Source organism: Trichoderma evansii, assembly GCF_050947405.1.
Source record: "Trichoderma evansii strain SZMC 28006 chromosome Unknown GGI43scaffold_1, whole genome shotgun sequence".
NCBI classification, from domain to species: Eukaryota; Fungi; Ascomycota; class Sordariomycetes; order Hypocreales; family Hypocreaceae; genus Trichoderma; species Trichoderma evansii.
Window position 1 is genome coordinate 511,633 of NW_028145205.1, and position 26,011 is coordinate 537,643.

Genomic DNA, 26,011 nt, shown 5'->3' on the forward strand with positions numbered 1-26,011 from the left:
CGCGAAAACTGAGCGACGGCTGTCAGCCCCGGTTTTCGCCAGCCTCAACAGGGACAACCACTCTTGCATAACAAAAGTACATGCCGCTATGTAACTACACCACGGTGACTTCCATCGATCTCAGGCCGTCCAAAGCATCGCCTACTCCTCCCCAAACCCCGTCGCCACGCATTCGACGCGAGCTACCCGACGCGCCGCATCTCAATCTCTTGCCCAGGCACTCGAGCCGGGGCCTTTGAAAACCCCCACTGGCGTCATTGCTGACCTAACCCTGAATTGCGGATTGTGAGTGCCTCATTTTGAACCGCCGGGAATATCTCCACCAAACAGGCCAGCCGTAACAATTTCACGACAAACGCCCACCCTCTCGCCCGCCCGCCCTCGTGCTTGCCCGCAGCTCTTGATCGGCTTCCTGTTCTCTGCTTCTCGGCCCAAGTGCTTCAGCCACTGACTCTCTTTCTCTTTCTCTGCTGCAGGCTGCGTCGTTTTGAGCCGCCCTGGGCCCTGTGTCCCGAGACCCTTGATGCTCTCGACTGCCTCGCTGCCGTAGATATACGATGCCGGCCCATCACCAGAAACCGGCTCCCCTCGTGCCGGCATCGCCTCGAAATACTGCCAAATATACTAACAAGGACGGGTCCAAGTTCATCACCGTCCCCAAGGGCAGCCCATCAGACTCATCTTCTCAGCCATCGACTCCCACCATCGCCAAACCCAACAGCGCCCTGCCGCCTCCGGATTCAACAGGACTCGACACGTCGGCGCCTACTGTTAATCGTAAGAAGCAGAAGCGACGGCAAAAGGCCGCGGCGAAGGCTGCTGCTGCACAAGCCATCAACGGCCATACCAGCCCCGCTCTCAGCTCCGATAAACCGATGCCTGCAGAATACGAGCTTGTCGCAAGTGACGAGGATGATGACGTCTGTTATCTAGCTGAGGACGTCGAGCCTACACTTACGGCGAACGGCCACGCGATAGAGACTAAAACTAGTAAAAAGAACAAGAAAAAGAAGAAAAATAACGGTGCTGGCGTTGAGGCTGAGGAGGCTTTGACGTCAAAACACCACCACCACCACCAGCAACACCACCACCACCATCACCACCATCGCCCCCATCTTTACCACGATGATGGCCCTATGCCGGCGACTCAAGTGCCGCGAGGCTCTGGAATGTCCAAGGATAAGATATGGAGCACTAGCAATCACGAGGAGCGCGAGCGTATCAAAGAGTTCTGGCTAGGCTTGGGCGAGGATGACCGGAAATCATTGGTAAAGGTCGAGAAAGACGCCGTACTGAAGAAGATGAAGGAACAGCAAAAGCACACGTGTAGCTGTACCGTCTGCGGAAGGAAGCGCACCGCCATCGAGGAGGAGCTGGAAGGTCTGTATGATGCATATTATCTCGAATTGGAGCAGTTTGCAAACCAAGGAGAGGGTCCCGCCATGCTACCTCCACCACCCCGAGATTTTTCGATCCGCCCACCACGAGGTATGCCGGGAGCGTATACGCGGCATCCCCCAGCCCGCGGGCGAATAGTAGAGCACGTCGGCGACGATGACGAAGAATTAGAGGAAGCTTACAGTGACGACGAAGCGGAGGATGACGAGTATAGCGATGACGAACCACCGGAAGAATTTCACGGCTCTCCTGACCGAGACGTAGCTGATTTCTTGACGTTTGGTAACAGCCTCCAAGTCAAGGGTACGCAACTTCTTGATTCACTTCTGCACAGATATGGTAACATGGACTTAGGCGGCATTCTCACCGTTGCGGATGACCTACTCAAAAACGACGGCAGACGCTTTATCGAAATGATGGAGCAGCTTGCGGAACGTCGAATGGCCCGAGAAGAAGACGCGAGAGACTTCGCCCGCGGCTACGGTCATCCGAACGGCTCATACTCCACTCCTCACAACCACCCTCCTCCCGAAGACGATGACTACGAGGACGAAGAGGAGGAGGAGGAAGAAGACTACGACGATAGTCAAGATGAGGAGTATGAGGACGAAGAGGTATACTACAACCCGTCTATGATGCCGTCCAAGTTCCATACTGAGTGCTGTTGCCAGGACCCGATGACAGAAGAGCAGCGAATGGAAGAAGGACGACGCATGTTCCAGATATTCGCAGCCCGCATGTTCGAACAACGAGTACTATCCGCGTACAAAGAGAAAGTAGCCAAGGAGAGGCAAGAAAAGCTGCTAGAAGAGCTAGAAGAGGAGAGTCGAGCGGTGGATGAACAAAAGGCCAAAAAGGCCAAGAGCGCTCAGAAAAAGAAGGACAAGGCGGCTCAGAGGAAGCAAGCACTTGCTGAAGAGAAGGCTCGTAAAGAGGCCGAAAAGGCCGCCGAGGAAACCGCCCGAATCGAAGCCGAGAAGAAGAAGATTGCTGAGCAGAAACAGAAAGCCGAAGAGAAACGAAAACAAAAGGAAGCCCAAAAGAAGGCCGAAGAAGAAGCACGGCTGAAGAAGGAAGCCGACCGACTACGGCGGATACACGAGCAAAAGGAAAAGCAAGCCGAGCAAGAGCGAAAAGCACGCGAAGCCAAAGAGCGAGAAAAGAAGCTCAAGGAGGAGCAGCGCGTAAAGGAACAAGAGACTCGTGAGCAAAAGGAGCGTGAAGCCAAGGAGCGTAAAGAGAAGCAAGAACGCGATAAGCGAGACAAGGAGGCCAGGGCCGCCAAGGCCAAGAAGGAGGCTCAAGAGGCGGCAGAGACTGCCAGCAAACAGCATCAACAGCAATTGCTGCTGCAGCTCCAGCAGGCCAAGGAAGAAAAGGCGGCTCCAAAAGCTTCCTCTGTTCAGGTATCCCAGACACAGCCCTCACAGCCTGCTAAACGTGGATCTAGCCAACAGCAACAGCCACAGCAACAGCATCCTGTATCGCTGCCTGCCGTCTTACCCCAACATCCTCCTAATCCAGCCAGCTTCGTTTCACCCAAAATCGCAGTGGCCACTCCGGTAATTCCCAAGGCGCCAACCCCTATTCGACTGAGATCATCATCTCAACAGCACGGGACTGGTCCGGCCAGCTCATCAGACTCTCAGGGGGCATCTGCTCCTAGCCAGAGTGCGTCGCCACATTCAACGACGCCAGCGTATACCAGTCCCAGTTCAACGGAGAGACGGATCAGCGGAAGCACTCCCGTCACAATGCTGCCGACTGGAGTGTCTGTTACGCCGCCTGTGCTACCACCACTCAAAGGCCCAAGCCCTTCATCCCAGTTCCAAATGCCCATCATGGGCATGCAACCTCCTCCAGGTTTAGCTGCTCATCAACCTCCGCCTGGATTCCCTGGTCGACCAAATCATGACCCAATATTCCCCGTCGGGTTCAGGCCTAATCCTGGGCATAACATGATGATTCCGCCGCCCGGCATCAATAGTCCAACTGGCCGCGGATATCCACCTGTCACCATGCCACCTCCAGGATTCTCTCAGCCAGCAAGTGATTTCCCAATTGGTGGCCAAGGATACCCCATGCCTGCTAGAGACGGACCTGTCTTGACAAACGGACGTCAAGGCTCTATAGGGTTTGACAGCTCACCCAGCACGCCTCTACAAAGCTTTGGACGACCGGCGCCAATAGGTAGGCCTGGTAGCATTGGCCAAGGGTATTCGCACGACAAGGATGAAGATACGCAGCATCTCGGAAGCCGAGTTCTTGTTGAGGATGATGAACCACTGGGTTCGGATGCTAATACCGGCGGCTTGCGCAACCACCCACCAGGACCCCGAGGCGGCTTTGCCGCTGGCCCCTTTATTGACTCGGGATTCCCAATGGGTCACAACCCTTGGGCTCCTATCAATAGCCCTCCACAGCCGTTTCCTCCCAGTACTGCTGCACAGCCGTTTCCTCTGCCAGGATTTGGAAGTCCTGGATGGGGTCCTCCAAGCGGCCCGCCTGGATTCCATGTTGGTTCGCCCAATGGGATGGGATCTATTCGATCGCATGCGCAGCCTCGCCATGTAACCGTCCGCCTATTACTCTCACAGGCATGCAAAGACTTGATGAACACCCCTTCCGCAGACAAGGAGGGATATGTTGATCTGGTCAACATCAAGTCGCACGTGGAGATGATGTCAGGCGATTCGAGTATCTCGGAGCAAGATTTGTTGAACCTCTGTGATACAATGGGCAGCTCATCAAATGGAGGAGGATCCTTTGATGTCAAGCAAGATATGCTCGGACTAAGGAGGGTACGCTGGGTTCCCGACACAGATGAGGGCCTGAATCCTCACTTTCGGGCTGTTGGGGCCCCTGGTGAGATTGGCAGTCCCTTGGTAGGCCATGCTTCATTGCGGGGGGTTTAGACAAGTCCCGGCAAAAGACGGCGCGAGAAGACTGAAGAAAGCCCCTCTCAGCGTAAAAATCTCCTTGAGCGACTTGGCGTCACCAGCGGTTCATCTGCATCAGATTACCGATCAAGAACCTTAATAGCAGCGGATGCCATTAAGCAGCCATCCATTAATACGATTTTGGACCTGATGGATGGGTCCTTTTGGCAGAGCAATACGATAAGAAACCACAAGAAGGGCATCAGCGAAAATCTTGGACTGAGCTCATTCCGTGAGGATACGGCTACTGATGATACCAACAAACTAGATACTTGGGTAGGCTTCTACAATCCTCGCACCAACGACAGAAGATCTCTAGGGCCTTGAAACTGGAACGAGAAGAATAATCTTCATGCTGTGCTCTTTTTTATAATGAGAGACAGGCAAGGAGGGAGAAGATGAATATAGCCAAGCTATTGCTGCTTTCAGCGCAGAGCGCAAATGCCGGGCAGTGGGAATAAGCGACTTATCAAGTATCAATTGGCATGGCGCGTGCGCGTATTTCCTGTATGTGTGAATTAGACGTGTGGATTATTATTTGGGGGGAAGAGACACAAGAGTAGCAAATAAGTGCGAAAGCGTGTCTACATAAATACCATCCTCGGGATAGTTGTACTCAATCATGACTTTTTGTCCAGCCATTTATTGATTGACCTTGTTTCCACCATGTGAAGTTTATATATGCTTATTACTCTCAAGGGCATATGTTATCCTCTGACTGGTTATAGCTCCTTGGCACGTGCTAGGCACCAAGGTCTGGGCAATTTGAAGATATACGGTAAATATGTAGTACTAGGTAGACACCACAAGCTTATCTGGGCTCTTGGAGGGGTAAGTTGACGATAATGATATAAACCTGGCTTTCACCGGTATTGGCAGGTGCATCAGCCGCAATTGCACATATTTTCTCACAAAACACGTGAGCGAGAGATCTCTTACGTCTAGCATGGAAATTCCTTTTAGCTTTTGGCTTTTTCAATTAAGCAATTTATTTTTTCAGTATCTAAATCAAAACCCCCCAAAGATCAATGCTGCTTCTTTATGTTAACGTCAATTCTTCCCGTTTCCTACCCGAGGCTCGCCTCATTTTCTAGCTGGAATGTTTTTATGATATGTGCCCGTCTTGCCAAAGCACAAGAAGCAGCAAGGATGCTAGCTACTTATGTGCACCCGTCTTGTTCCCTGTAACCCACGGCTCGAAGAGAGCAACATGATGCGCCGAAAAAACAAAAGTAAAAACAAGACATCAATAAAAAGTGCTGGTCCTCCCTTAATGCCGTGCGTCACAAACATCTCGACCGTTTTCCTGTTCTCTAACCACCTCAAGCCTGCTTGGTGTTAGCCCGTTGCCTCGACCTGTTCTGGCTTTCTAGTGCTGAGCGCGGTCGGTGAAAGGGTCACCTCCCTCTTGGCGCATCAAAGGAGCGCGGGCTTCGGCGGCGCGAGCCTTCTTTGTCTGGGCGCGAGCGAGAGCGGTGGCCTCGGCACGGGCCTCGAGTTGCTTCTGGTGGCGGCGCTCACGGCAGCAAGCAAAGGTCAGGAAGGTGATACCAATGACGATGAAGGCACCAAAGGCGATGGCGATGATGATACCACCAACGCCGAGGCTGTCCTGCTTCTTCATGCAGACGGTTGTGCCTTGGTTGTCCATGGAGCACATGAGACCGGGGGCACAGGCGCTCTGCGCAACTTCGGTGGGCACACATGTAAGGGTCTTGAGGACACCCTTATCAGTCTGGACATCGCAGGACTGCGTCTTGACGGTGGAGGTGGCGAGACACTGCAGTGTGCCATCACGAGCCATGTGGGTTGGTGCTGGGGCGGCAATAGGATCTCGGGCAGCGATCGTCTTCTCTGCTCCCTCGAGCACGCCGCGGTATCTCTTCTTCAGGTCTCCCATCTTGGCATATTCGTCGCATCTTCGTAGGGCGTATTTGGCCTCGGAAATGGCCTTGGCCGCTGAGCATCCTGCGTTTGAATAGCAGGCCTCAACGTCGCTGATGTCGGAGCTGGTGATTTGGGAGAGGCAGAATTCGAGGTTGGTCGGGTTGCCGCAGTCAGAGAACTCGACCAGTTCCCGGCTGTGCTGAGAGAAACATTCTTGCTGAGAGGCGGCAAGGGCGCTGCCGCTGAGGGCGAGAGCAGCAATAGAAGAGAGTCTCATGGTGAAAAGCTTTTGGGTCGTGTCGTGCTACTGCAGAGGGGAACAATGAGTATCAGAGCCGCAGCCAAAGTCGGGTGCTGAAAAGATGGCGGGATGGTGGGTCTCTAGGTGGTTTTGGCTTACAGAAGGCTTTTAGGAAACGAATGTGTTCCGCGTTTGAAAACAACAGACACAGGCTCGCAAGGAAGGAAAGATGAGAGATGGATCGTCAAAGACGGAGGTGGTGCCAGAGCAAAATATTAGAAGAGGCGGTTCTGTTAACACGAAAAAGGAGTCGAGGAGAACCTGTTTGACGGGGAGTGGCACTTGTCCCCTTTCAGTTAGGGGTCTTCAGTCAGACCCAAGGCTGACTGGGGCTGGGTTTGAATGATCCAAACAAGGGGGGCAGGCAAAGCAGCAAGATTAGCCCCAAAGCCTGCGAGCCACGGCCTTTTAGGGGACAACAAAGCGCTGATGAGACGCTTACACGACGCCATCAAGGGCTGTGCATTTCAGGCCGCGGGAGGTTCTGGTGCCACAGCCGCAATTAGCACGCATCGCATCTCGGAGCCCTATGACCAGGACGGACGCGTGCAACGCCGCAAAACATGTTTGTTTAATCAATTTAATTCCAGACTGACGTGGGATGATGGCCAGAGGCGTTACTTGCCGCTACTAATTGGTTTGGGGGGAGCAGTGCCTGCGCTGGGTTCATTTCCCTTGCGGAACCGAGCTGAATCTAAATCTACGATTTGCTTCCATTTTTAGAGTCGTTGGCGGCGGGTGGCAGATGCCGGGCCATGTGAAAGCACAACATGCCAAATCACGCTGTGGAATCAAGTAAGCAAGATTAAACATCGGTAAGGGGGTTTGATGAGAATATTTCGGTGTCAATATTTCAGTTTCTCCGTCCTCTGTGTTTTTATCCTTCTCTCGTCTGGTATTTTCTTCTTTCTTGTTTTTTCTTTTTCTTTGTTTTTTACGCGGTTTTTTTCGCAGGTGTGAGCTACGGAGTTCATCGGGCGATATAAGCGGCCCATCCTCCTGACCCCATCGACAGGCTCTTAATCAGCGCTACTTGTGGCTCGCTAATAATAAACCCTTTTCCATCCTTCTAATGTGCACCATCCTCGTCTGGTCCTAATACTGCTTATATATACCAGTAGCAGCAATAGCTGTGCTCTGCTCCAGATACTGATTGGGTTGAAGGAGATGAAGAAGACAAGCAGTGTTTATACTTGCAATCCAGCGCCACCACCATGAGCTGAGCAAATAGAGCAAATGGAACAAAAAGGTACATGTACCAGAGGGAACAGCTTATCAGTGCCAGAGCCTTGATATGGCCTTGTACACTGTACATGAACGGAGGGGATGAATAATCAATCAATATGTACAAGAGCCCAACCTGATGCGAATGGGCAGTGCTGCAGCTAATGCGGCGGGACTGCGACTGTCTGGCACGTCGCGCGATGTACGAAGTACCTGTATATTATACCTTGGATGGAAAAGGCTTACCCTACCAAAAAGTCGATGGCCAGATTTGCATGCGATAGCGAAGCGACATTATCTGATCCATTGACCCTTTTGCTTCCAATCCCAATTCCATTTTTTTCGCTGGGGAGACGAAAGGGGCGTCGATTTGATAAGCAGAATGATGTACATTCCAAGGTAGGTACTTACGTACTCTTACAGCGATGTTCAGATATCGCCGCGTCGACGTCATCGTCCGCGATGCCTGAGACGCTATTCAGCAGCTTCCAAGGACTTTTTGGCCGCCGACCGGAAATGGACTTTTGTCACTTACGCAACGCCAACGCAAGCCTGTTTATAAGAATTGATGATATAACCTTATTTCTTCTCCATCTCTTCTTTTCTCTTTTTTCTCCATTCCAATCCCACATTTCGACTCGCAACGACACAAATAACTTTAAACAACAAGACTACCCTAAGAAGCAGGACTTCAAACTCTACATTTCTTTATTTTCACACTACGCGATCACAATCACAATGCCTCTCGTTGTACCCGGAATCATGACCAACGGCGACGACAAGACCCAGGAATGGGCCAACAAGCTCGTCGGAAAGACCTTTTCGGAAGATCAATCTAATGAGACTGTAAGTTGTGCACCTTTTCACTTTGAAGCTCTCAATGTTATTTCATCACGCCGATACACGCGAGGGGGTTGAATAAAGCATTTGCTAACAAAGCTGCAACCAGATGTTCTGCAAGACTGACTTGCCGGAATCGCATCGCATCATCAAGCCCGGGCAGTTTGTGACCAGAGACTTCAGGCCCGAGAGACTGAATGTTCATTTGAAGGAGGATGGAACCGTGTCGCATGTTGTTCACGGGTAGAGCAGCCGCCGAGGTTGCGGTGACGATAGTTTGTTAGCGGTGGAGGAGCTGAGCTACGACAATACGGATGCGGTGTACACTACAATACTTAAATGACGGAATTATGAAATCAATTTTTTTTTAAATAAGCTGTCAATGCAATTATGCATTGCCTATTTGACTCGTAGTTTTCTGCTTTGATGGCCGTAATGTTAGATGGCCTGTCGCGCTGTAGCTTGCTTGAAGCTCCCCCGCTGATTGCATGTCTGCGATTTGCCCCGCCATTTCCCTATCTTATCCATCGCGGGGCTGTCAATAAACTCCAAACTGCTGCCGTCAATTGTGACTACAGTCAATCATTCACCACCGCTGCGACGATACACCACTTGCGATTCCCCTCTAGCATTTGCGGGTTTTCGACGCATTTTTTCCCGTGTATTTTATCTTGGAAACATCTTGGCCTATTCGTTTGTAGCTATACCGCAAAAATGTTTAAAAAAGAGTACGCGCCCCATCAATCCAATTCTTCTCTTCTTTCCTCTCTCCAAACGCAAAAGAAAGTCTTCCCCAAGCTAACGCAAGCATCAACATCCAGTCTCCAAGGCGCTCCAAAGCAAAAGCTCAAATCCTCCGCCCAGCGCGCGCTGCGCCAGTCCCTCCTCGCCACGTACCCTCTCCTGACCCCCCACATCGAAGAGATCCTCCCTAAGAAGGGCTCCCTCGAGAGCATGAAGCTGCCCGACCGCAACACCCTCTACGTGCTCGACTCCGTGCCTCTCTTCTACCAGAATGACCACTCCGACCTGCTGCCGCATTTGAAGCTCGTGCACCGCTTCCCGCAGGCGTTTCCTAGCATTCGGATCGATCGTGGAGCTATTCGCTTTGTGCTTTCGGGAGCGACGCTGATGGCGCCTGGGTTGACGTCTCCAGGAGGAAGACTGCCTGTTGATGGGGCAAAGCCTCTTGAGGAGGGTAAAGAGATGGAGCAGGGCATTGTGGAGGATGGACGGTGGAGCAGGGAGCTGGCCAAGGGAGAGCCGGTGGTGATTATGGCGGAGGGTAAGGAGGAGGCTTGTGCGGTTGGTACGCTGGCTGCTGGGACAGATGAGGTCAAGGCGAAGGGTAAGGGACCTGTGGTGGAGGATGCGCATTACTTGGGTGATGGGCTGTGGAATCTGCACACGGCGTGAGGTGTGTGATGAAAGGATAGATGTATATGCATAGAGGAGGATGGTAGAGGGCTGTTTTCTTGTTTGTTCATGGTTTCTTAAGGATATATGGAATAAAATGATGTATACGAAGATTTGATGTGATATAAAATGCAGTAACGAGACGTAAGAGGCATTATCATCTGAAAACGAAGGAGAAAGGATGAAGAGAGCGATCTAATTTTGGATCAAAACACTTCTATATCTTCAACTGCCATTAACAATAGAACACAGTTAATCAGTATTATGGACCGCAAGACTAGCAATACTATGGAGATCAGATGTACTACGTAGAGGCCCTGGAAGAATTATTCTCAAGTCTGATCGGTACCAACATATGTTTGGCACAAACTCAACATCCCCAAAGACTCTTCCACTTTTACCATCTCGACAATTGAGATCATGTCAAATGATATCCCTACAATTTGTTCACAAAGCATATATGTTCATCATTCCTGTGCACTTTTGCAACGCCTTTTGACCTTTAACCAGATAGACAAAATTTGCCATGTATCGAATTATAATAGAGCTATAATGAATCATAGCTCAAGTATTAATATCAGCATATAAATATTTTAGAGGGTATTTCAAAACTCAAATACTTCAGACTGAAAGCTCTTACCTCAGTTATCATTATGAATAACAATCGAATCTTTTCTTTCCGAGTACGTTGCCTTGAAATGACCACAATTCCCATAAATATCGTAGAGACATAGTTTAGCCTCAGCCGACCACGGCACCGATGGTCCAAAAAGTGTAAAGTTGGCGACGTTAGGAACTTGATTGAAGCTCAAGTAAGTAAGGCAGACGCTGTTTTTTTTATCATTGATTGTGATGTCGACAGTTGTGTCAGTTGTATACCTAATAGCTGGAGCTGGGTCCACAACACATTTAAACCCTGCTTTTTGCTTGGATGCCTTTGTCTCTGGGCCAATTTTCCATAGGTAGAACAGCGATAAATCAGGTCTCGTCTGACCAGCGTAACAGCCCTCCAAGTGTCTCTCTGGGTAAGTTTTGCTATCCCAGGAGGTGGCAGGTTTGTCAAAGTCATTAGTCTCACAGTGCAGTAGAGGGTAGTCTTTTGTAGTCAAGTAATAATTAACTTGATCCCAATCAGGACTCCATGGACCGCCTCCTGAATCGGTCGAAATCTGGTATACTCCAGAATCCATCTTCACTTGCTCCAAGCCGACGTTTTCAGGATAGGTATAAGTAATTGGTGGCTCCGCTTTTAATGTGACAAAAGAATTAAAAGCGCCATTATTAGTTATGATCAGGGTTCTGTCTGGTTGCCTGATACTGGCGCCGATGGTTTTCTTCTCTATATTTGTAGTCGAGACCCAAAATTGTACCAACTGACTATCAGCTTCTTGCTGGAACTCAGCTTTACCTATGGAGAGGAGCGTGCCGGCATATATTGATTTATTGTAACTCCATACCCAGCCAGCTCCGTTATTGGCAAGTTCAAGATTCGTGAAGTAGTCTATCAGCCGGATGGAGGCGAGCTCTGCCTTGGACAAAGTATAAGGGATGTTTGGATTATCTGCGTCAATTGCTTTGATCTGAACATTAACCAGCACCTGCATCCGACCATTGGCAAAGAGAACATCGGATGGTTCCAAGGGCGCGCTTGACGACACCGAAAATTAAGTAATTTCCCATTTAATCATGATGAAGGTTAATTAACGATGTTTGGGTGTTGGGTTGGCTGAAATACTGTGTTTGTCTAATTGTGTTGGATTACTTTTAACGTGAGCTGGGAAATATCAAATTATAGACAAATCTCAAATGCCATGGCAATAATTCCCAATGGCTTCTCTTCATGGCCAGAATGCCGATGGGAAGCCGAATGTTCCATAAAAAATGTTGATGAGCCTGGGATAAAAGCCTATCAGATGTGATAATCCAAGTTTTGGTCCATGTATGAGGTATTGGGAGGTTTCTTCAGCTGTTATTTGAATACAGATGCCAACCTTTTTGGATTCCATTCACAATTGATTAACGCAGTTTTTACCCTTTTTATATTTATACTCCATAATTCATCAACAAGAGTCGTTCAAGCGCACATAATACTGCCTCGAATCTCAGTACATCTTCAGCTCGCATCGAATATCAACGCTAACCAGTTAAGGTCGCATCGCTGCCAGCTTACTGCAGCTTGCAAAAATACTACACTGTACATGGTCTTGATCTCTGTCCTGGTTGGTTATGCCATCTACATTCAGCTGTATTGGAAAGTTGGGGAAATGTGAAAGGCCCTCTGTGCCATCAACAAATCAAATACTTGTAAACGCAGGAAGAAGAACAAGGCAGACAGCTGCCTGTCGGTGCGGTCCGTCCCAGGGTGTCTAATTGATCAAACCATGTCTCTTGGTGGGGCAGCTGAATGGCTGGCTGGGGTGTTATCAAAGCATACATGTAAGCTTTCAAGATTCATTATACCTGTTTGCAAGATTAATGGCTTCCGGGTGTCGAGCTACGTCACTTTTAATACATCCAAGTCTTCTTTAATCAACTCTTGGTCGTAAGAGGGTTTGCTATAATCTCGTATACTTCCATGTATATATATACGTGTTAGTCGGCGCTTGAAATGGTAGACTTCGTGTAGCATTGACAGCAATAAAGATCTAAAAGTCAAATGAAAAAGAAGAAAAGAAAAGATTGACATCAATTGACTAAAATTATCACGCCACTTATTACCATTTATCTCGTGCTCGTCATGTCGGCGCTCTATTCTCAAGGCTTCAATTTCTCCAGCTTTATCCAAAAAGATGTCGACCCTCGCACTGGTCAGTACACCTGTGCAATTGCGGTATACGAAACACCTGCTGAGCATCGCAACTGTCCTTCTCTACACCTCTCTCTTTTCTACAATCCGATAAATACAGAGGATGTCGGATTGGGAAAAGGGTGGTCGTTCAATCTATCTTCATACCAGCACCGTCCGCCCAAAAAATGTTTATTCCTCTCTACAGGGGAGAATTACCAGGTCACAGAAACCAGAAGCGCCCTTCAGGTTGAAGATCAGAAATTAAAAAGCTTCCAGTTCAGGAAAAATGGCAATCAATATGAGGTCGTTCATAAATCCGGCCAAGTCGAAATACTCTCCAACGAAAACCACTGTGCTCATGGAGCTTCATGCTCCTACAGGCCGCCAGCTTAAATTAGTCTGGGCTCGTTGGGGCGAACAGCCGCGACTCCAGAAAATCCAAGACGGCTCTGACATTCTGTTGGATATTGAATACGGCGATGCCTTGGTAAAAATAACCCGGGCACCAAACACGATAGAAGCGAGTGCGCTGACGCTTGTCCGTAGAGCCGGCCACCTGGTCGAGCTCAAACTACCCTTGAATGACTCACCGTCTTGGGCGTTTCTATATGACCGGGATGCCTATTACGCAGGTTCAGAGTCCTGCCGGGCTTATAGAAGAAATCGTTTGCAACAAACAAGGTCATCGGCTACCCAGGGGCGATCCGCATGCAACCATCCCTTATGTGACTTCGCACACTGTGAGACCTGGAAACAACCAGCCAGCCATCAAAACCAGCTATAGCTACTCAAACAAAAACTTTCTTGGGTTTGACAGTGGCTTTGACTGGAAAGATGGCGAGGACAACTTATACCGCGCACGGGAAGACTACCGCTACTCATCAACGGTGCAAGTAGATGGAGGGGCGGTAACAACATACACTTATAATCGATTTCACCTACTCGTCAGTAGCGAGACGTCTAAAGGGAAAGTAAAGACATCCCAGGCGACTACCTATCACATGTTCACCAATGGCTCGTTTGACCAGCAGCCGGCGCAATATCAACTGCCACAGAGTGTCCAAACAACCTACCAAGACACATCAACAACTCAGCTTCCATGCGTGGAAACCACTCAATATGCTTTTGATGACTGGGGCAACCCGACCCAAGTTATTCAACCAACCGGCGTCAAAATAGATCGCGAGTACTATTCACCTGCAGGTGAAACATATCATTGTCCAGGTGATCCACACGGATTTCAGCGCTATATGAAGAATGTCACTGTGACGCCCACACCAAGCGCATATTCAACTCCAACCCAGAGGATTCAGTTTTTTATTACCAACTGCCGTCTGCTGCTGCTTCTGCCCATGCCAAATATTTCGTAGCAGCCCAAGAAGAGAAAGCGTTCCGAGATGGGCAGGAAGTTTCCAGTGTACAGCATTTCTATGTGAATCAACCGGCAACTCAGGATCATGGTCGTCTAGAGCACGATACTACGCGCGTCTCTGGGGAATACCCTACGACAACTAGCTGGACCTATCAATACTCTAGTCCAGGACACTTGACGCAGGCCACCGAAATTAAAACCTTTGATGGAAGCATTATCAACGAGAAAGCTAGCTTTTCATTGTTTTCTGGCCTAGCCCTAATGCACCAAAATTCAGCTGGGGTTCAATCAGACTTTGAATATGATTTGACTGGCCAACTCGTAAAAAAACCATTTCCCCTGGCACCCAGTACGAGGCAACCGAGCGGCTCGAATATGCCACCCTTTCGGATAAAGCCGGGTATTGTGTAATCATATCAGACACTAAAGGTTTCCAGACACGATATTTTACAGATGGCTTACAAAGGGTGTGCCAAGTTGAGGAGCAAGATGATCAAGATCAAGTCTTCCGGCTTATGCAGGAACACAGCTACAATTCTCTTGGCCAATGCACAACAGTAGTCGATACAGATTGGACCAGAACAACAACAAGCAGTGATCCAGTGCCGCAGCGAAAAACTCGATCAATAGACTACGATAGCTGGGGCCAAGTCTGTCGAGTTGCCGAAAGCAATTCTGTCGTCACATCAACGTCCATGGATCCAGTCACTCTCACCTGCAGAGAAGATATCAACGGCCAAAATAAAAGCCTGACACAATTCAACAAATTTGGAGCGCCAACAAAAGTATCTTTTCTGAATAGAGACGGCACCGTGTATGCTGCGGCAGAGTCTATGCACGACGGCGTGGGGCGTTTGGTTCAGCAGAAAGATGCCTTGGGGCGTGTCACTCAATATCAATTAGACTTGTTTGACCGTATTACGCAAACTACTTGGCCCGGAACTCGTATAATAAAAACTTCATTCGCTCTACAGAGCGTTGCTGCGCTTCCTATATCGATTGAGACAAATAACCATGTCTTGGCTGAACAATCGTTTGATGGACTTGGCCGAGTCACGAGCACACAGGTTGGCGGTCGCACAACAATGCAGACTTATCATGGCAGTGCGCCCAAACCTTCGGCAGTTATAACACCCAAGGGAGATACATACGACTTTACACACGAGCCACACTTAAACTATGCCCTCATGACAAGCGTTGGGGCGAATGATCAGTCTAGCTATCAATACGATGTCAAATTTTTGGTTCCATTGCAACTCAATGGCCCTTATTGCACCAATCATCTCGAATATTTATCTTCGGGATTATTATCCAAGGAGATCATCCGCTTTAAAAATGGGACAGAGTATTCTGCGGTTTCAGCCTATTCAATGGCTGGCAAGCTACAGTCCTACACTGATCCAAATGGGCAGCGCCAGCAGATACAATATGACGACCAAGGTCGACCTCAAAAACTTATTCAAGGAGATTTAAAAATCACCTGTGCCTATGACGATACAAGCCGCCTCTCTGAAAGCTATGTTCAGAAATAAGGGACTGACGGCTTGAACACGCGCCTCACATATGATGATTTCAGCCGTGAAGCCAAGAGAATTGTCACAAGGGGCAATGAAACTCTATATGAACTAAGTCAGACCTACAATGAAACAGGCCATGTGAACACGCGCCGCTTGGAAGACGGCAAGAGCGGCTTATTACGACAGGAAAGCTTTCAATACCATGAACACTATCGATTGATAGATTATCAGTGTCAAGGATCCCAGTCTCCAGCTGATGAGAGAGGGCACCAGCTCCAACGCCAGACTTTTACATTTGGAAACTTTGATAACCTGGCCCAAATTACAACTGTGTTTCAAGACGGAAGCCAAAATGTAACCAAATATCTGTATGACGCTCAAGACGCGACTCAAGTCACCCAGATCACGAATACTCATCCGAGTTATGATTCGCAAACTTACTTGGAGTATGACCAAAATGGGTGTCTGATCCGAGATGAACAGAAGAACAGATTAGAATATGACGCCATGAGTCGACTTACTGCTGTAAGAGATGCCGATGGCAATCTTCGTAGCCAATACCACTACGATGCATCTGGAAAACTAGTCAGCCAAGTGATACCCGGCAAGGCTGAGTATCATCTTCATTACGGGGGAGATATGCTTATTGGTTTCACCTCGGGGGAGACACAGGTCAGCTACTTCTCCGATGGTGCTGGATACTGGGGACAGATATCCAAGCAAGGGGATTCCATAGAAACCCAGGTTTGGGCAGCTGATGGTCACCAGTCTGTCATGGCTTGGCTTAATGATGATGTACATTATCTACAATATACACCATATGGGTTTAGCCAGCCAGGAGACGGCCAGGACTGTCCCTCTATCGGATTCAATGGCCAATGGCGCGATCCAGTCACCGGCTGGTACCATCTCGGCAACGGCTACCGCATATACAACCCAGTGTTAATGATGTTTCACTCCCCAGATTCATGGAGCCCCTTTATTTCGGGAGAGATCAACCCGTATACATATTGCCTTGGTGATCCCATCAACCGCATTGATCCAAGCGGACACTTCAGCCTTTTTGGTATAGAATTTACATGGCGTGATTTTGCAATCGCGGCTGTTGGCTTGGCAGTGGGCATCGCCTTTGGCGTTGTGACTGGCGGTGCAGGATTTGCGATCGAGGTCGGCCTTGGAGTCATGGTAGGCGCGGCCTCAGACGTAGCCACCGGGATAATCTACGATAGCGCCAGTGGCAAGGTGCCTACTTGGGGCAGCGTTGGCACCGACTTTGCGTACGGCGTAATCGGTGGCCTCGTTGGCGAGGGAGTTGGGAGAGCCATTGGAAAGGCAGGAAAAGCGGCCCTTCGTGGACTCGAGGGGCTTCATGAAGCAGCGAGTGACTTTGTTAGGAATGCAGAAAGGCTAAAGATCGCTGGAGGCAAGTCGAAAGCAAAGTTGAAGCCAGTTCCCAAGCCAACGGCGTCGGTCCCAGAGATTGATGCATTACATGTTAGAATTCAAAATGCGACGGAGAGTGATAAGTCCCAGCTAGGGGCGCTCTGTGACGAGCTGGAGACTTTACGAAATAATCATTTCAAAAACATGAAGGAAGAGGATAGGGCATTTACATATCGTGAACCCAGAGAAGATAAATGGAAGATTAACAACGCAGGCCAGGAGCATCTACGGGATACATATCTCTATTTTCGAGATCTAGTTAGAAGGCAGAATATGAATCCCATAGAAGCCGCTCGTGGTCTTAATGATTTCGATTTCATGAATATCGGTGGTAATGTATGGAAGTTTAGGCTCAGCCAGGGAGGGCGGGTTCTTTTCCAGTTTTTCGAGACTAGACGTGAAGTTATTGTCAAGGGTGTGGGGGGGCATACTTAAACCCGCAAACAGACCAAGTATCTAGGCCATGAGCTACGCTGAACGACAGATGGGGTTGCTTAAAAACAGCACCCCCAGCTTAAATCAGAAGCATTCGGTCGTACAGAAACATTAGTAGATTGAGGCAATCATTTCATCGCTAAAACAATGCGCCTGAACACTAAACTCGTCAGTGATATGAGAATGTGTGTGTCTGTAATGTGTGAATTTGCTATATTGATCAATTTTATATTGGGCAAGTATAGCTATTGAATTATACAGTGATCAACTAGAGAATTATGCTCTTAATAAGCCCCAGGTCATAATTTGCACCGCATAAAACAATGACGCTAGTTTGGTTGGCCAGACTCTCTGCAACCTTGTTGAAGCCAGCGAGAGCAAGAGCTGCAGAGCCTTCAACAATCATGTTCTCTTCGAAAGCAAGGGCCTTCAAGGCAGCTTTAATCTCCTCCTCATCACATTCAACGACTTCATCTATCACAGATATTGACAGTGGGAGCGTGATTGTGTCATCATCGATACCGCCAGCAACAGCATCTGCCACGGTGCGCTTATGTTCTGTTTCGACTACATGGCCTGCAGCCATGGATTCGGCCAACGCCTTTGAGTTGATTGCAGAAACGCCATATACCTTGGTACGCGGACTGAAAGCCTTAATAACAGACCCAATTCCACTGATCAATCCACCGCCGCCCATGGCAACAAAGACATTGTCCACTCTATCGTTTTGTTCAAGAATCTCAAGAGCAATCGTTCCTTGTCCGGCAATTACGACTGCATCATTATAAGGCGAAACATAGGTATAATTCTCTGAAGCCGCAAGTCGCTGCGCATGCTGTTCAGCTTGACCAGGATCATCGCCAGCCAAGATAACAGTCGCTCCGAATGACTTGATCTTGGCCAACTTTTCAGGTACAACTGAATGAGGGACCACGACTGTGAGCTTCCTGTTGAGGGTTTTTGCCGCAGACGCAGCACCAATACCGTGGTTTCCAGACGAAGCAGTTAACAACTTCGCATCAGCGGGATGAATAGACAGCTTAGACGTCGCGCCCCGGATTTTGAAGGAGCCTGTAAGTTGGAAATTCTCTGCCTTGAATAAGACATTTGCGTTCTTGGCCTTGCCCGCCACCCGGGCTGGAATCAGAGGGGTTTTATAGATGTGTTCCCGAATGCGGCTTCTTGCTTGGACAGAATTAGCTGCACTTTGCAAAACTTTGTCCGACATCTTATCGTAGTGAATGATGTTTCTCAAGTGAATTATTCAATAAAAATTCCTAGAACAAGACGAGAAAAGTTAGGAATCAAATTTGAAATTGAACACAGATATTCGGGCAAGTGACTTGATTTGTACCTATTAGTTGAGAAGGTCTGTCCAAGCTAATTATCTTCTCCCATGAACACCCTCTATTCCTAGAGTATTTGTCTAAGCGACAACTTATATTCTCTTCAGTTGGTGAATCGACATCAGTTTCCAATAGTTCAGCTTATATAGAGATTTCGAATCAATGGATATTGCGAGATCCTAGGCCACAATGAGTCAAGTTGTTTTCCGTATGAGCGGAATTGTATAGATGCTTTGGTAATAAACAGTTAATGCGGGGTGACTAATAATTAGGCTCACGATAGAGCTATCCTGGAAACCATCTCGTTTCTGGTCGTGGGGTGTGTGTGGGGATCCCTATAATTGATAGGGCGCGCCTTGCATTTTTGCCCAATGTTAGTCATAGAATATCGGTACGGGTTACGGTCCATTCTGTTTATACCGACACCGCTAATATTTGTTGACAGCATTGCTCAGTTTTGCTTGATCTGGACTCTGATGAAGTGGATACTTTTGGTCACGTCATTGCTGTAGATTAAGATAACTTCGAGAGTTGTAGGTAAACAGAAAGCTGAATCAAGTTGAAACTATTCTGTTCAGGGTATAGAGGCCAAAATTTCTGCTACCCCCTTTCCTTTTGTGACCTAATTTATAAATCGTACCTTCACTTTCAACAATTCCGCAAGGTATTTGTCAGTGAGATAGTGCTTTCTAGAATATCTTTCCACGCCAAGTAGAACGTCGTTTGCGGAATTGAAACCGCTTTCAAAATATATTACAACACTATACTTTCGAACTTGGTAGTTTAGAGAGAGTTACTGAATTTGAGCTATTGATGATAACTCTTAGCTATAACACGTCGAATCTTGGTAGGATAGGTTACCTGTGAGTTTCTGAGCTCACCCTCTATACTACCCACCAAACCAAATTCCTCTTTGCCCTGATAGTGTTTGAAGCTGTGAATATACTAAACGGCATGTGCTAATAACGGCTTGAAGACCATCTAGACAATGCAAGTCTCCTTGCTAGTTGGGTGCGGGCATTTTGCAAGTTTTCGGGAGCTTTCTCTCCCTACTAGCAGCTGCTGCAATGTCGAAAATAGACTGATCAGAGTATCGAAAGAGAAAGAAAAAAAACTAAAAATGAAAATTCCGAGATGATGTGCAGATATAATGAAGATTTCTTGTGTAGCTCTTAAGCAAGAAACCTGAGCTTTGTTGTAGATGGAAAACTGATATAAAACTTTTCGAGTTCCTATGGAGAAAGGAAAGATCCTAAAACGCCAGCTTATTCGTGCTATATATCGCAAATCGTGAGCGTAGATTTTGAATTGTGACTTGTACAGTAAAGTAGAAGAGAATATCTGCTTCGCGTTGAATGAGGATATTCGCATTTGCAGAGCGTCGAGAAAAAATATAGGAAAAAAAGGGAAGGCAGATGCATTTAATAGATGACAGCACCGAAAGCCATTTGAGGAAATGAAAGTTATCAAACTTCTAAACTGGCGTCAGACTGAGTAGGAGCAAATGCATTAACCTGCACATGCGGCTTCGCCATGGATTGCCTCCTCTTCAGCTGAATCGAAAGCTGTATCATGAGCAGTCATTTGGATCCGGTCGTATTGGCGTGGAAACCTGATGATTTCCGGGAGATTTGCAAAATGAACGCGCCGGGTCTCGCGGTAGTGCTCTGATGAAGAATTATTGTCAAGATTAGCATCGAATTCCACAACAACAGATGGAGCGTCTGGAGTAGTTGGAGTGACTGGTTGCTGCTGTTGTGATTGCTGTGCCTCAAACGCATTCACCAACGCGCTTCCACGCGCCCGAGCAGCCTCAAAGTGTGCTCGCTCCTGGAGGTCCGCATCTTCATCACAGCTCCGCGGCCCAAAGAGGCGATTCTGTGCATCAGCACTCAGCCAGTCTGCATCTCGAAAGCCGGCTAAGCGGTAGTAGTGAAGCCACCAACTACGGTAGTCCACTTCAGTCGCCACACCAGCTGAGTTTCTGCGTGCTGTTGCAGAGACATTGAGTAGCATTTTGAACTCATGCTTGAAAGAAGATGTCAACACCGGCCAAACGTCTTGTGGGATGGCACAGCAGTACAGCGCAATCAAATCGTGTTGAGCGAGCATCTTTTGGATAGAGTTGTGCCTTTGAGAAAGCTCCCACGTGCGATAGAGTTCCTCTGATCGGTATACGTAGTGGCTATGATCAAGGACACTACAGTCATCAGGCAGATTCGGGTTGTAGTGCATGATTCTTCGAACGATATAGCGGTATGCGGTATCTCGAAGCTTCCTCCGATCCTGTATCATGCCCCATTTCTTGGCAAGGTTGATTGCATAGCAAAGCTTGACCAAGTTCAACCCACTCTCGGTACCATGAAAGCCAGAAGCAGTATACACACATTCGATTAGAATGGTGAAGATCTCAGGGTCAACGTCAGGTATGGACCAGCCCTGCGGTGGCGGCTCGAAGACGGTAAGCGCAGACCAGAAGGGGTACTCGGATAAAAGGTGCATCGGCAGTCTGAATGTCTTGCCTCCAACACGAATCCAAAGGAATTCTCTAGGTAGACAGGTTAGTAGAGCCTTTCGTTGGAATTCAAACGTATATCACATACCCTGTCATCCACTGTCCGTCAACAGGACGATCATTGGGCGCTGGAGGAACAATTTCCTGTTCGAGGGAAAGTTAGCAGATATTCCTCAATCAAAGGAATCAAAGAAATCAAAGAAATCTAGGAAATCATACGCGACCTGGCAAATTCCAGTGGTATTGTTGTCCACCTTGCGGAACATGGTGATCAGGTTGCCTTTGCGGCGACGGGAGCTGCCTTGGCTGCCTCAGGTCATCAGGCCTCAACTGCATGCCGGCGTGAACAACGTTCCTTGATCGAAGAGCCTGCGGCGCCACAATAGTAGGCACCGACGAAGGAACAAAGGGGAATTGAGGATTTTGCTCGATCATAGCGGCAGGTCCTTGGGGAGGATTCGATCCCAGAGGATTGGGATGGTTGATGGGCCAGGGCTGCGAAGGTTGTGAGGGAGATGTTTTTTGAGGGAGAGGGTTTGAAGGGAAAGCTTCTGCTCGAGGAGGCGGTCTAGGGGAAGGAGGAACACGTGCCTGAGGCAAAGGTCTTATTTGAGGATTATCATCACTCCAGTGAGGAGTGAATTCAGAAAGGAAAACAGGAGAGGGCGAAGGAAGGAGAAGGGATAGAGGATCAAGGCTCGACGAAGAGGATCTTTCCGAGGGGGTTGGCAGACTGCTATAACTGCCTTGATTGGAAGCATATCTACATAGCGAAATTAGCGGAGGAGCCTGCAGAAGGCTTAGCAAAAAGGAGTCTTCAGAAGCAGTCGTGCGGTGGCGATCTTGAGGAGCTAGAGGCGGCGTTTGAGGCATGATAGAGATGTTGGCAGAGTCGATTGAGATACTTTCTTCAACAGGTGCTGTACGCTCGAGAGGAGAGGGTTGCGGTTGCAATGCAGCAACAGGATCGTCTTCGAACTCTGTTGCTTGAGGACTTGAAGGGGCGATGGCAATGGTTGAGTCGTTATCTTCGTCAACACCAGCACCAGCATCAGCCAGGTAGATAGCAGAGATAGCTTGATTACTCTCTTTCTGCCTATTTGAAAACATTACGGCAATGATGGAGATTTCTGGTGCTATTTGTGGGCAAAGACGTAGATGGAGTGGAAGAGGAGCCGAAGCCGGAGAAAAGGAACATGGGCCAGACAGAAAAAAATCAAAAGAGGGTGGACCAAAGCGATACAACAAGTTTTTTTTTGTTTGTTACGCTCTAGTACTTGGTACCAGACTTGTACTGAAAACCCTTTTTACAACATGTCGAAAACTGACACGGCGCGTCTGTAAGTGCCATTTGTATTAGGGCTTTCCAAGACTATGCCAGTCGACCACGTAGCACTCTTTGATATAATTACAGCCGTAGAAAATAACCAGACCAAATGTTGCAATGTTATTATGATGGAAAAAAATACAATCAATTAGACGTGTTTTCTATTCTGATAAATTTCGGTCTGTTCTTTTTTATTTTTATATTTATATTTTTTTGTTTTTTTGATACAGGAAATGGACTCTGCATAAAGTACAGTATCCCTGGCAAAGATGGACAAGTACCGGTATCGAGTGACAATATAGTATACAAGGTGGGGTAGAATTTGGAAGGTTTAATTTTGCTCTCACCGATCGGATGAAAAATATTCTTTGAAATTTTATGACTTTGTAACTTGGAGTGGAGTGGCAGGATAACGCACTCGCAGATATGAAAGTGGCGTATGCGTGGTTTTGTGGCTCGTTTATACTCCTTACTTTATTTGTTCCGTTAATGTTTACTTTGGTGTTAATAATGTGACTTGGTTTTACTACGTGTTACCGTAGATGTAGCTTCTTTTCATTCTGCGAATACATCATTCCTCAGATGAACCAAAATGTATATACGACTTCTTGCTGCCTTCTCCATTCCTGCCCACCAGCATTCAAACCATAAATTCTGTCCTTTTCTGTTCTTTTCCCTTCGATTTTGCCTTTTCGATTTCTCGCTGCCTTGTAATTCTTTTCTTTCCGAAGCGAAGTCGGATCTACCAGATATCATACCAAGCTTGATGATAACGAGGATACACACCAATGCCAGCGTCGTCACATATTCATCGTTGGTATATCTGCCCCCGGAGCAAGTTATATAGAATACTTTTGCTTAGCTCTTTTCTTATTTGACTAAGTTTTGTTCGTCTGTAACTCTCGTAGTAGAAAGAGCCTCGGCGAGGTCGTTAGAATGAAATTGTGCTCCGGTTAGAAACGCCAAGCTTTGGCTAAGATTTGGCCCTCTAAATTATTGTCACTCCAAGTAAAGACTGCAACACACAAGTGCTAAAACTTTATTATATAGGTAAGGTACTAACTCCCCATGTACCCAGCGAAATTCATGCTCACGGTATTTTCTAAGCATATGGCGTAGGGCTTGCAATTGTTCTAGCCTATGATAACCAGCACCAAGAGCCTGGGGGCTCAAAAGATATAAATCAAATCGCATTTCAACGTATTTTCCCCATAGAAGTATACCTCCTCTCACTCGCAACCCCTTCCCTTATCATCTGGCTACTACTTGTAAAGAACGGGTACCTTTGTCGCCGCCCAAGCGCTCCGTGGATCAAGAATTGGCCAGCGCAGAAAGATATGAAGCCAGCAGACTTTCTACTTACAAAGAAATGTTTCATGTAGTTAGCAGCTTTCTGAATCAAAGCCAACTCTCTTGACCTAACCCGACCCAAAGTTAATTCAGATACGATTTAAGATGACTGTGCCTCTGCCTTGGTCTTCTTTTGGAACAAATGGTCGGCGTACTTTTCATTATGTCTGACAAGAGCTACCTTTCCAACTTCGTCTTTGTGTGTTTCGATAAAATCCTTGATGTACTCCATGTTGTAGAAACCGTCAGAGTTTTTGAGGCTCTTTTTGTCTGGCTGAAAATTGTAGTTCTCGCTGCTCCCAAGAATGATTTCTTTTAGAGCTTTGACACTGCACGATTTATAAAGAACAGCTCTCTGATCCGACGGATTAGGAGTCGGAATACTATCCTTGATTAAGCTATTCCAGATAAAATCTTCTTGTCGCTTTATGAGAAAGTCTTTGCGTCGGGCTTTGAATTCCTTTTCAACACCAAACACGACGAATGCCTCTTCGGTAACGGACTCTCTGGTAAATTTTCGTTCTGAAAAATGGCCAAGTTGACGACATTCTGGAACGAATTCATCCATCCACTTTTTGTAAATCGGCCGGTATTTCAAGCGCCGGCGATCATTTGACTTGAGATTTTTCGCATCAGGTTCTGACGCAGTAGTGGCGACATACATCAGCCGACAAGAAGCAATATAGTCAAACATGACTTCCGCGGAGGGAAAAGGCTGGTCCCAATATCCTTCCATGGGCAAGCCAAGGAAATCCATAACTTTGGGAGGATCCGATGTCAGAAAAATCCTTGCCAATTTCTTGTTGGACTCCTCTATCTCGGGAATTCGAAGCCACAAGGCACTGTCGTCGACTGTCAATCCATATGGTCTAAGCATCGATCCGATAATTTGCCACAAATCTCCGTGGCCGTGTTTGAAAAGCATCCAGCGCAGCTTGTCTTCTGATTCACACACTCGGACGTCGACTTGGATGTGTTTCTTGTCTGCGTCTTTGCTATCGTTGGTTTCATCTTTGGGCCACGGGATAGCTAAACTTCCTGCAGCTTTAATAGTTTCACTACCATTATCAACAATAGTACGTTCGGCCCCTAGAGCTTTGGATATGATGTTAATCGCATAACGACCAGTAGAGGCTTCTGGTTTTGGAGACGCTAAAAAAATATCGATATCTCCAAAATCTACTTTGCCTGGGCCATCAAGAGGCGATTCCACATGATGGTAAAGGCTGCAAAGGATCTCTTGACACCGGGTTTTCGTGGCTTCGTAGACTTCTTTTGGCATTCGAGGAGTATAAAGTGCATTTTCGCCCGAGGTAAAAGCTTGGCCTCCCATGTTGAAATGCTTGCGAAGTACTTTCTGACACTTAATGAAGTTGTTTGGAATAAAGGAGTAGAGTGTTTTCTTGGTGACTAAACGGTCTTGAGAATGCAGCAATTAGGGAATAGAGTACTGCGGCTCACATGGTTAGCTCAGTGTTGGGTTTCGAGGCCAGCCTGGTTGGCAGCGACTATGAGGCGATTCGGCAGGCTTTATAGCCCTCGAATCATGACATCAAGCTCGAAAACTAATTTCTCGAGTCTGCATGCGATGGCTACTCACTGATATTTATCTTGATGATATGAGGCCTTCGCTCTATTGTGGAAACAAGAGCGAGGCTGGGATTGGATGACTCAGGGTTGCTAAATGGCCCTCAAGCAGAAAGATGGTCGCAAGACTATGCAAAAAGCTGATGAAAAGCGCTGAAATTGGTGCAACAGTGTTATAGATTTTTAAAAATGTCTCTGGCTTGTATTGCGATTCTCTCTAGTGCTCCTTTGAGAAGAAAGACGGCATGCTAGAAGAACAAAGGCGACTCATATGCAAGATGCTCAGAGTGGGTACTAGCTCTGCACAGCTCGCATATGCCGAATTA

The 26,011-nt window shown here is 47.7% G+C and overlaps 9 protein-coding genes across 9 annotated transcripts; 4 read left to right on the forward strand and 5 right to left on the reverse strand.

The window, feature by feature from the left end:
• Positions 1-313: 313 nt before the first annotated feature.
• Positions 314-4,665, forward strand: GGI43DRAFT_3638 (salt tolerance down-regulator-domain-containing protein). The gene has a single exon (XM_083202418.1). It carries the CDS (start codon positions 558-560, stop codon positions 4,311-4,313), a length of 3,756 nt encoding a protein of 1,251 aa, XP_083065791.1. The 5' UTR covers positions 314-557; the 3' UTR covers positions 4,314-4,665.
• A 1,027-nt stretch (positions 4,666-5,692) lies between these two features.
• Positions 5,693-6,730, reverse strand: GGI43DRAFT_3657 (uncharacterized protein). Its single transcript, XM_083202456.1, has 2 exons — positions 6,625-6,730; positions 5,693-6,531 (listed from the first exon to the last, which is right to left on the reverse strand). The coding sequence occupies exon 2, from the start codon at positions 6,499-6,501 to the stop codon at positions 5,707-5,709; it is 795 nt and encodes a 264-aa protein (XP_083065792.1). The 5' UTR covers positions 6,502-6,531; positions 6,625-6,730; the 3' UTR covers positions 5,693-5,706.
• Positions 6,731-7,614: 884 nt separating this feature from the next.
• On the forward strand, positions 7,615-9,008 carry GGI43DRAFT_3653 (uncharacterized protein). The gene is made up of 2 exons (XM_083202452.1): positions 7,615-8,595; positions 8,699-9,008. The coding sequence occupies exons 1-2, from the start codon at positions 7,981-7,983 to the stop codon at positions 8,834-8,836; spliced, it is 753 nt and encodes a 250-aa protein (XP_083065793.1). The 5' UTR covers positions 7,615-7,980; the 3' UTR covers positions 8,837-9,008.
• A 76-nt stretch (positions 9,009-9,084) lies between these two features.
• On the forward strand, positions 9,085-10,265 carry GGI43DRAFT_389575 (translation machinery-associated protein 20). Its single transcript, XM_083204222.1, has 2 exons — positions 9,085-9,317; positions 9,411-10,265. Exons 1-2 carry the CDS (start codon positions 9,304-9,306, stop codon positions 10,003-10,005), a joined length of 609 nt encoding a protein of 202 aa, XP_083065794.1. The 5' UTR covers positions 9,085-9,303; the 3' UTR covers positions 10,006-10,265.
• A 381-nt stretch (positions 10,266-10,646) lies between these two features.
• On the reverse strand, positions 10,647-11,613 carry GGI43DRAFT_426982 (uncharacterized protein; the record flags this gene model as incomplete). Its single annotated transcript, XM_083208752.1, has 1 exon — positions 10,647-11,613. The coding sequence occupies exon 1, from the start codon at positions 11,607-11,609 to the stop codon at positions 10,647-10,649; it is 963 nt and encodes a 320-aa protein (XP_083065795.1). The 5' UTR covers positions 11,610-11,613.
• Positions 11,614-12,742: 1,129 nt separating this feature from the next.
• GGI43DRAFT_426984 (RHS repeat-associated core domain-containing protein) lies at positions 12,743-17,560 on the forward strand (the record flags this gene model as incomplete). The annotated part of the gene is made up of 15 exons (XM_083208753.1): positions 12,743-13,117; positions 13,158-13,425; positions 13,475-14,058; positions 14,100-14,486; positions 14,516-14,572; positions 14,603-14,759; positions 14,796-14,856; positions 14,887-15,520; positions 15,554-15,647; positions 15,699-15,760; positions 15,800-15,820; positions 15,851-16,143; positions 16,174-16,232; positions 16,269-16,354; positions 16,394-17,560. The coding sequence occupies 15 exons, from the start codon at positions 12,743-12,745 to the stop codon at positions 17,558-17,560; spliced, it is 4,305 nt and encodes a 1,434-aa protein (XP_083065796.1).
• Positions 17,561-17,750: 190 nt separating this feature from the next.
• Positions 17,751-19,185, reverse strand: GGI43DRAFT_389576 (tryptophan synthase beta subunit-like PLP-dependent enzyme). Its single transcript, XM_083204223.1, has 2 exons — positions 18,915-19,185; positions 17,751-18,837 (listed from the first exon to the last, which is right to left on the reverse strand). The coding sequence occupies exon 2, from the start codon at positions 18,786-18,788 to the stop codon at positions 17,829-17,831; it is 960 nt and encodes a 319-aa protein (XP_083065797.1). The 5' UTR covers positions 18,789-18,837; positions 18,915-19,185; the 3' UTR covers positions 17,751-17,828.
• A 1,230-nt stretch (positions 19,186-20,415) lies between these two features.
• On the reverse strand, positions 20,416-22,531 carry GGI43DRAFT_378204 (uncharacterized protein; the record flags this gene model as incomplete). The annotated part of the gene is made up of 3 exons (XM_083202659.1): positions 20,416-21,454; positions 21,510-21,565; positions 21,641-22,531. The coding sequence occupies 3 exons, from the start codon at positions 22,529-22,531 to the stop codon at positions 20,416-20,418; spliced, it is 1,986 nt and encodes a 661-aa protein (XP_083065798.1).
• A 1,240-nt stretch (positions 22,532-23,771) lies between these two features.
• Positions 23,772-25,716, reverse strand: GGI43DRAFT_389579 (uncharacterized protein). The gene has a single exon (XM_083204224.1). It carries the CDS (start codon positions 25,429-25,431, stop codon positions 24,199-24,201), a length of 1,233 nt encoding a protein of 410 aa, XP_083065799.1. The 5' UTR covers positions 25,432-25,716; the 3' UTR covers positions 23,772-24,198.
• Positions 25,717-26,011: the final 295 nt, after the last annotated feature.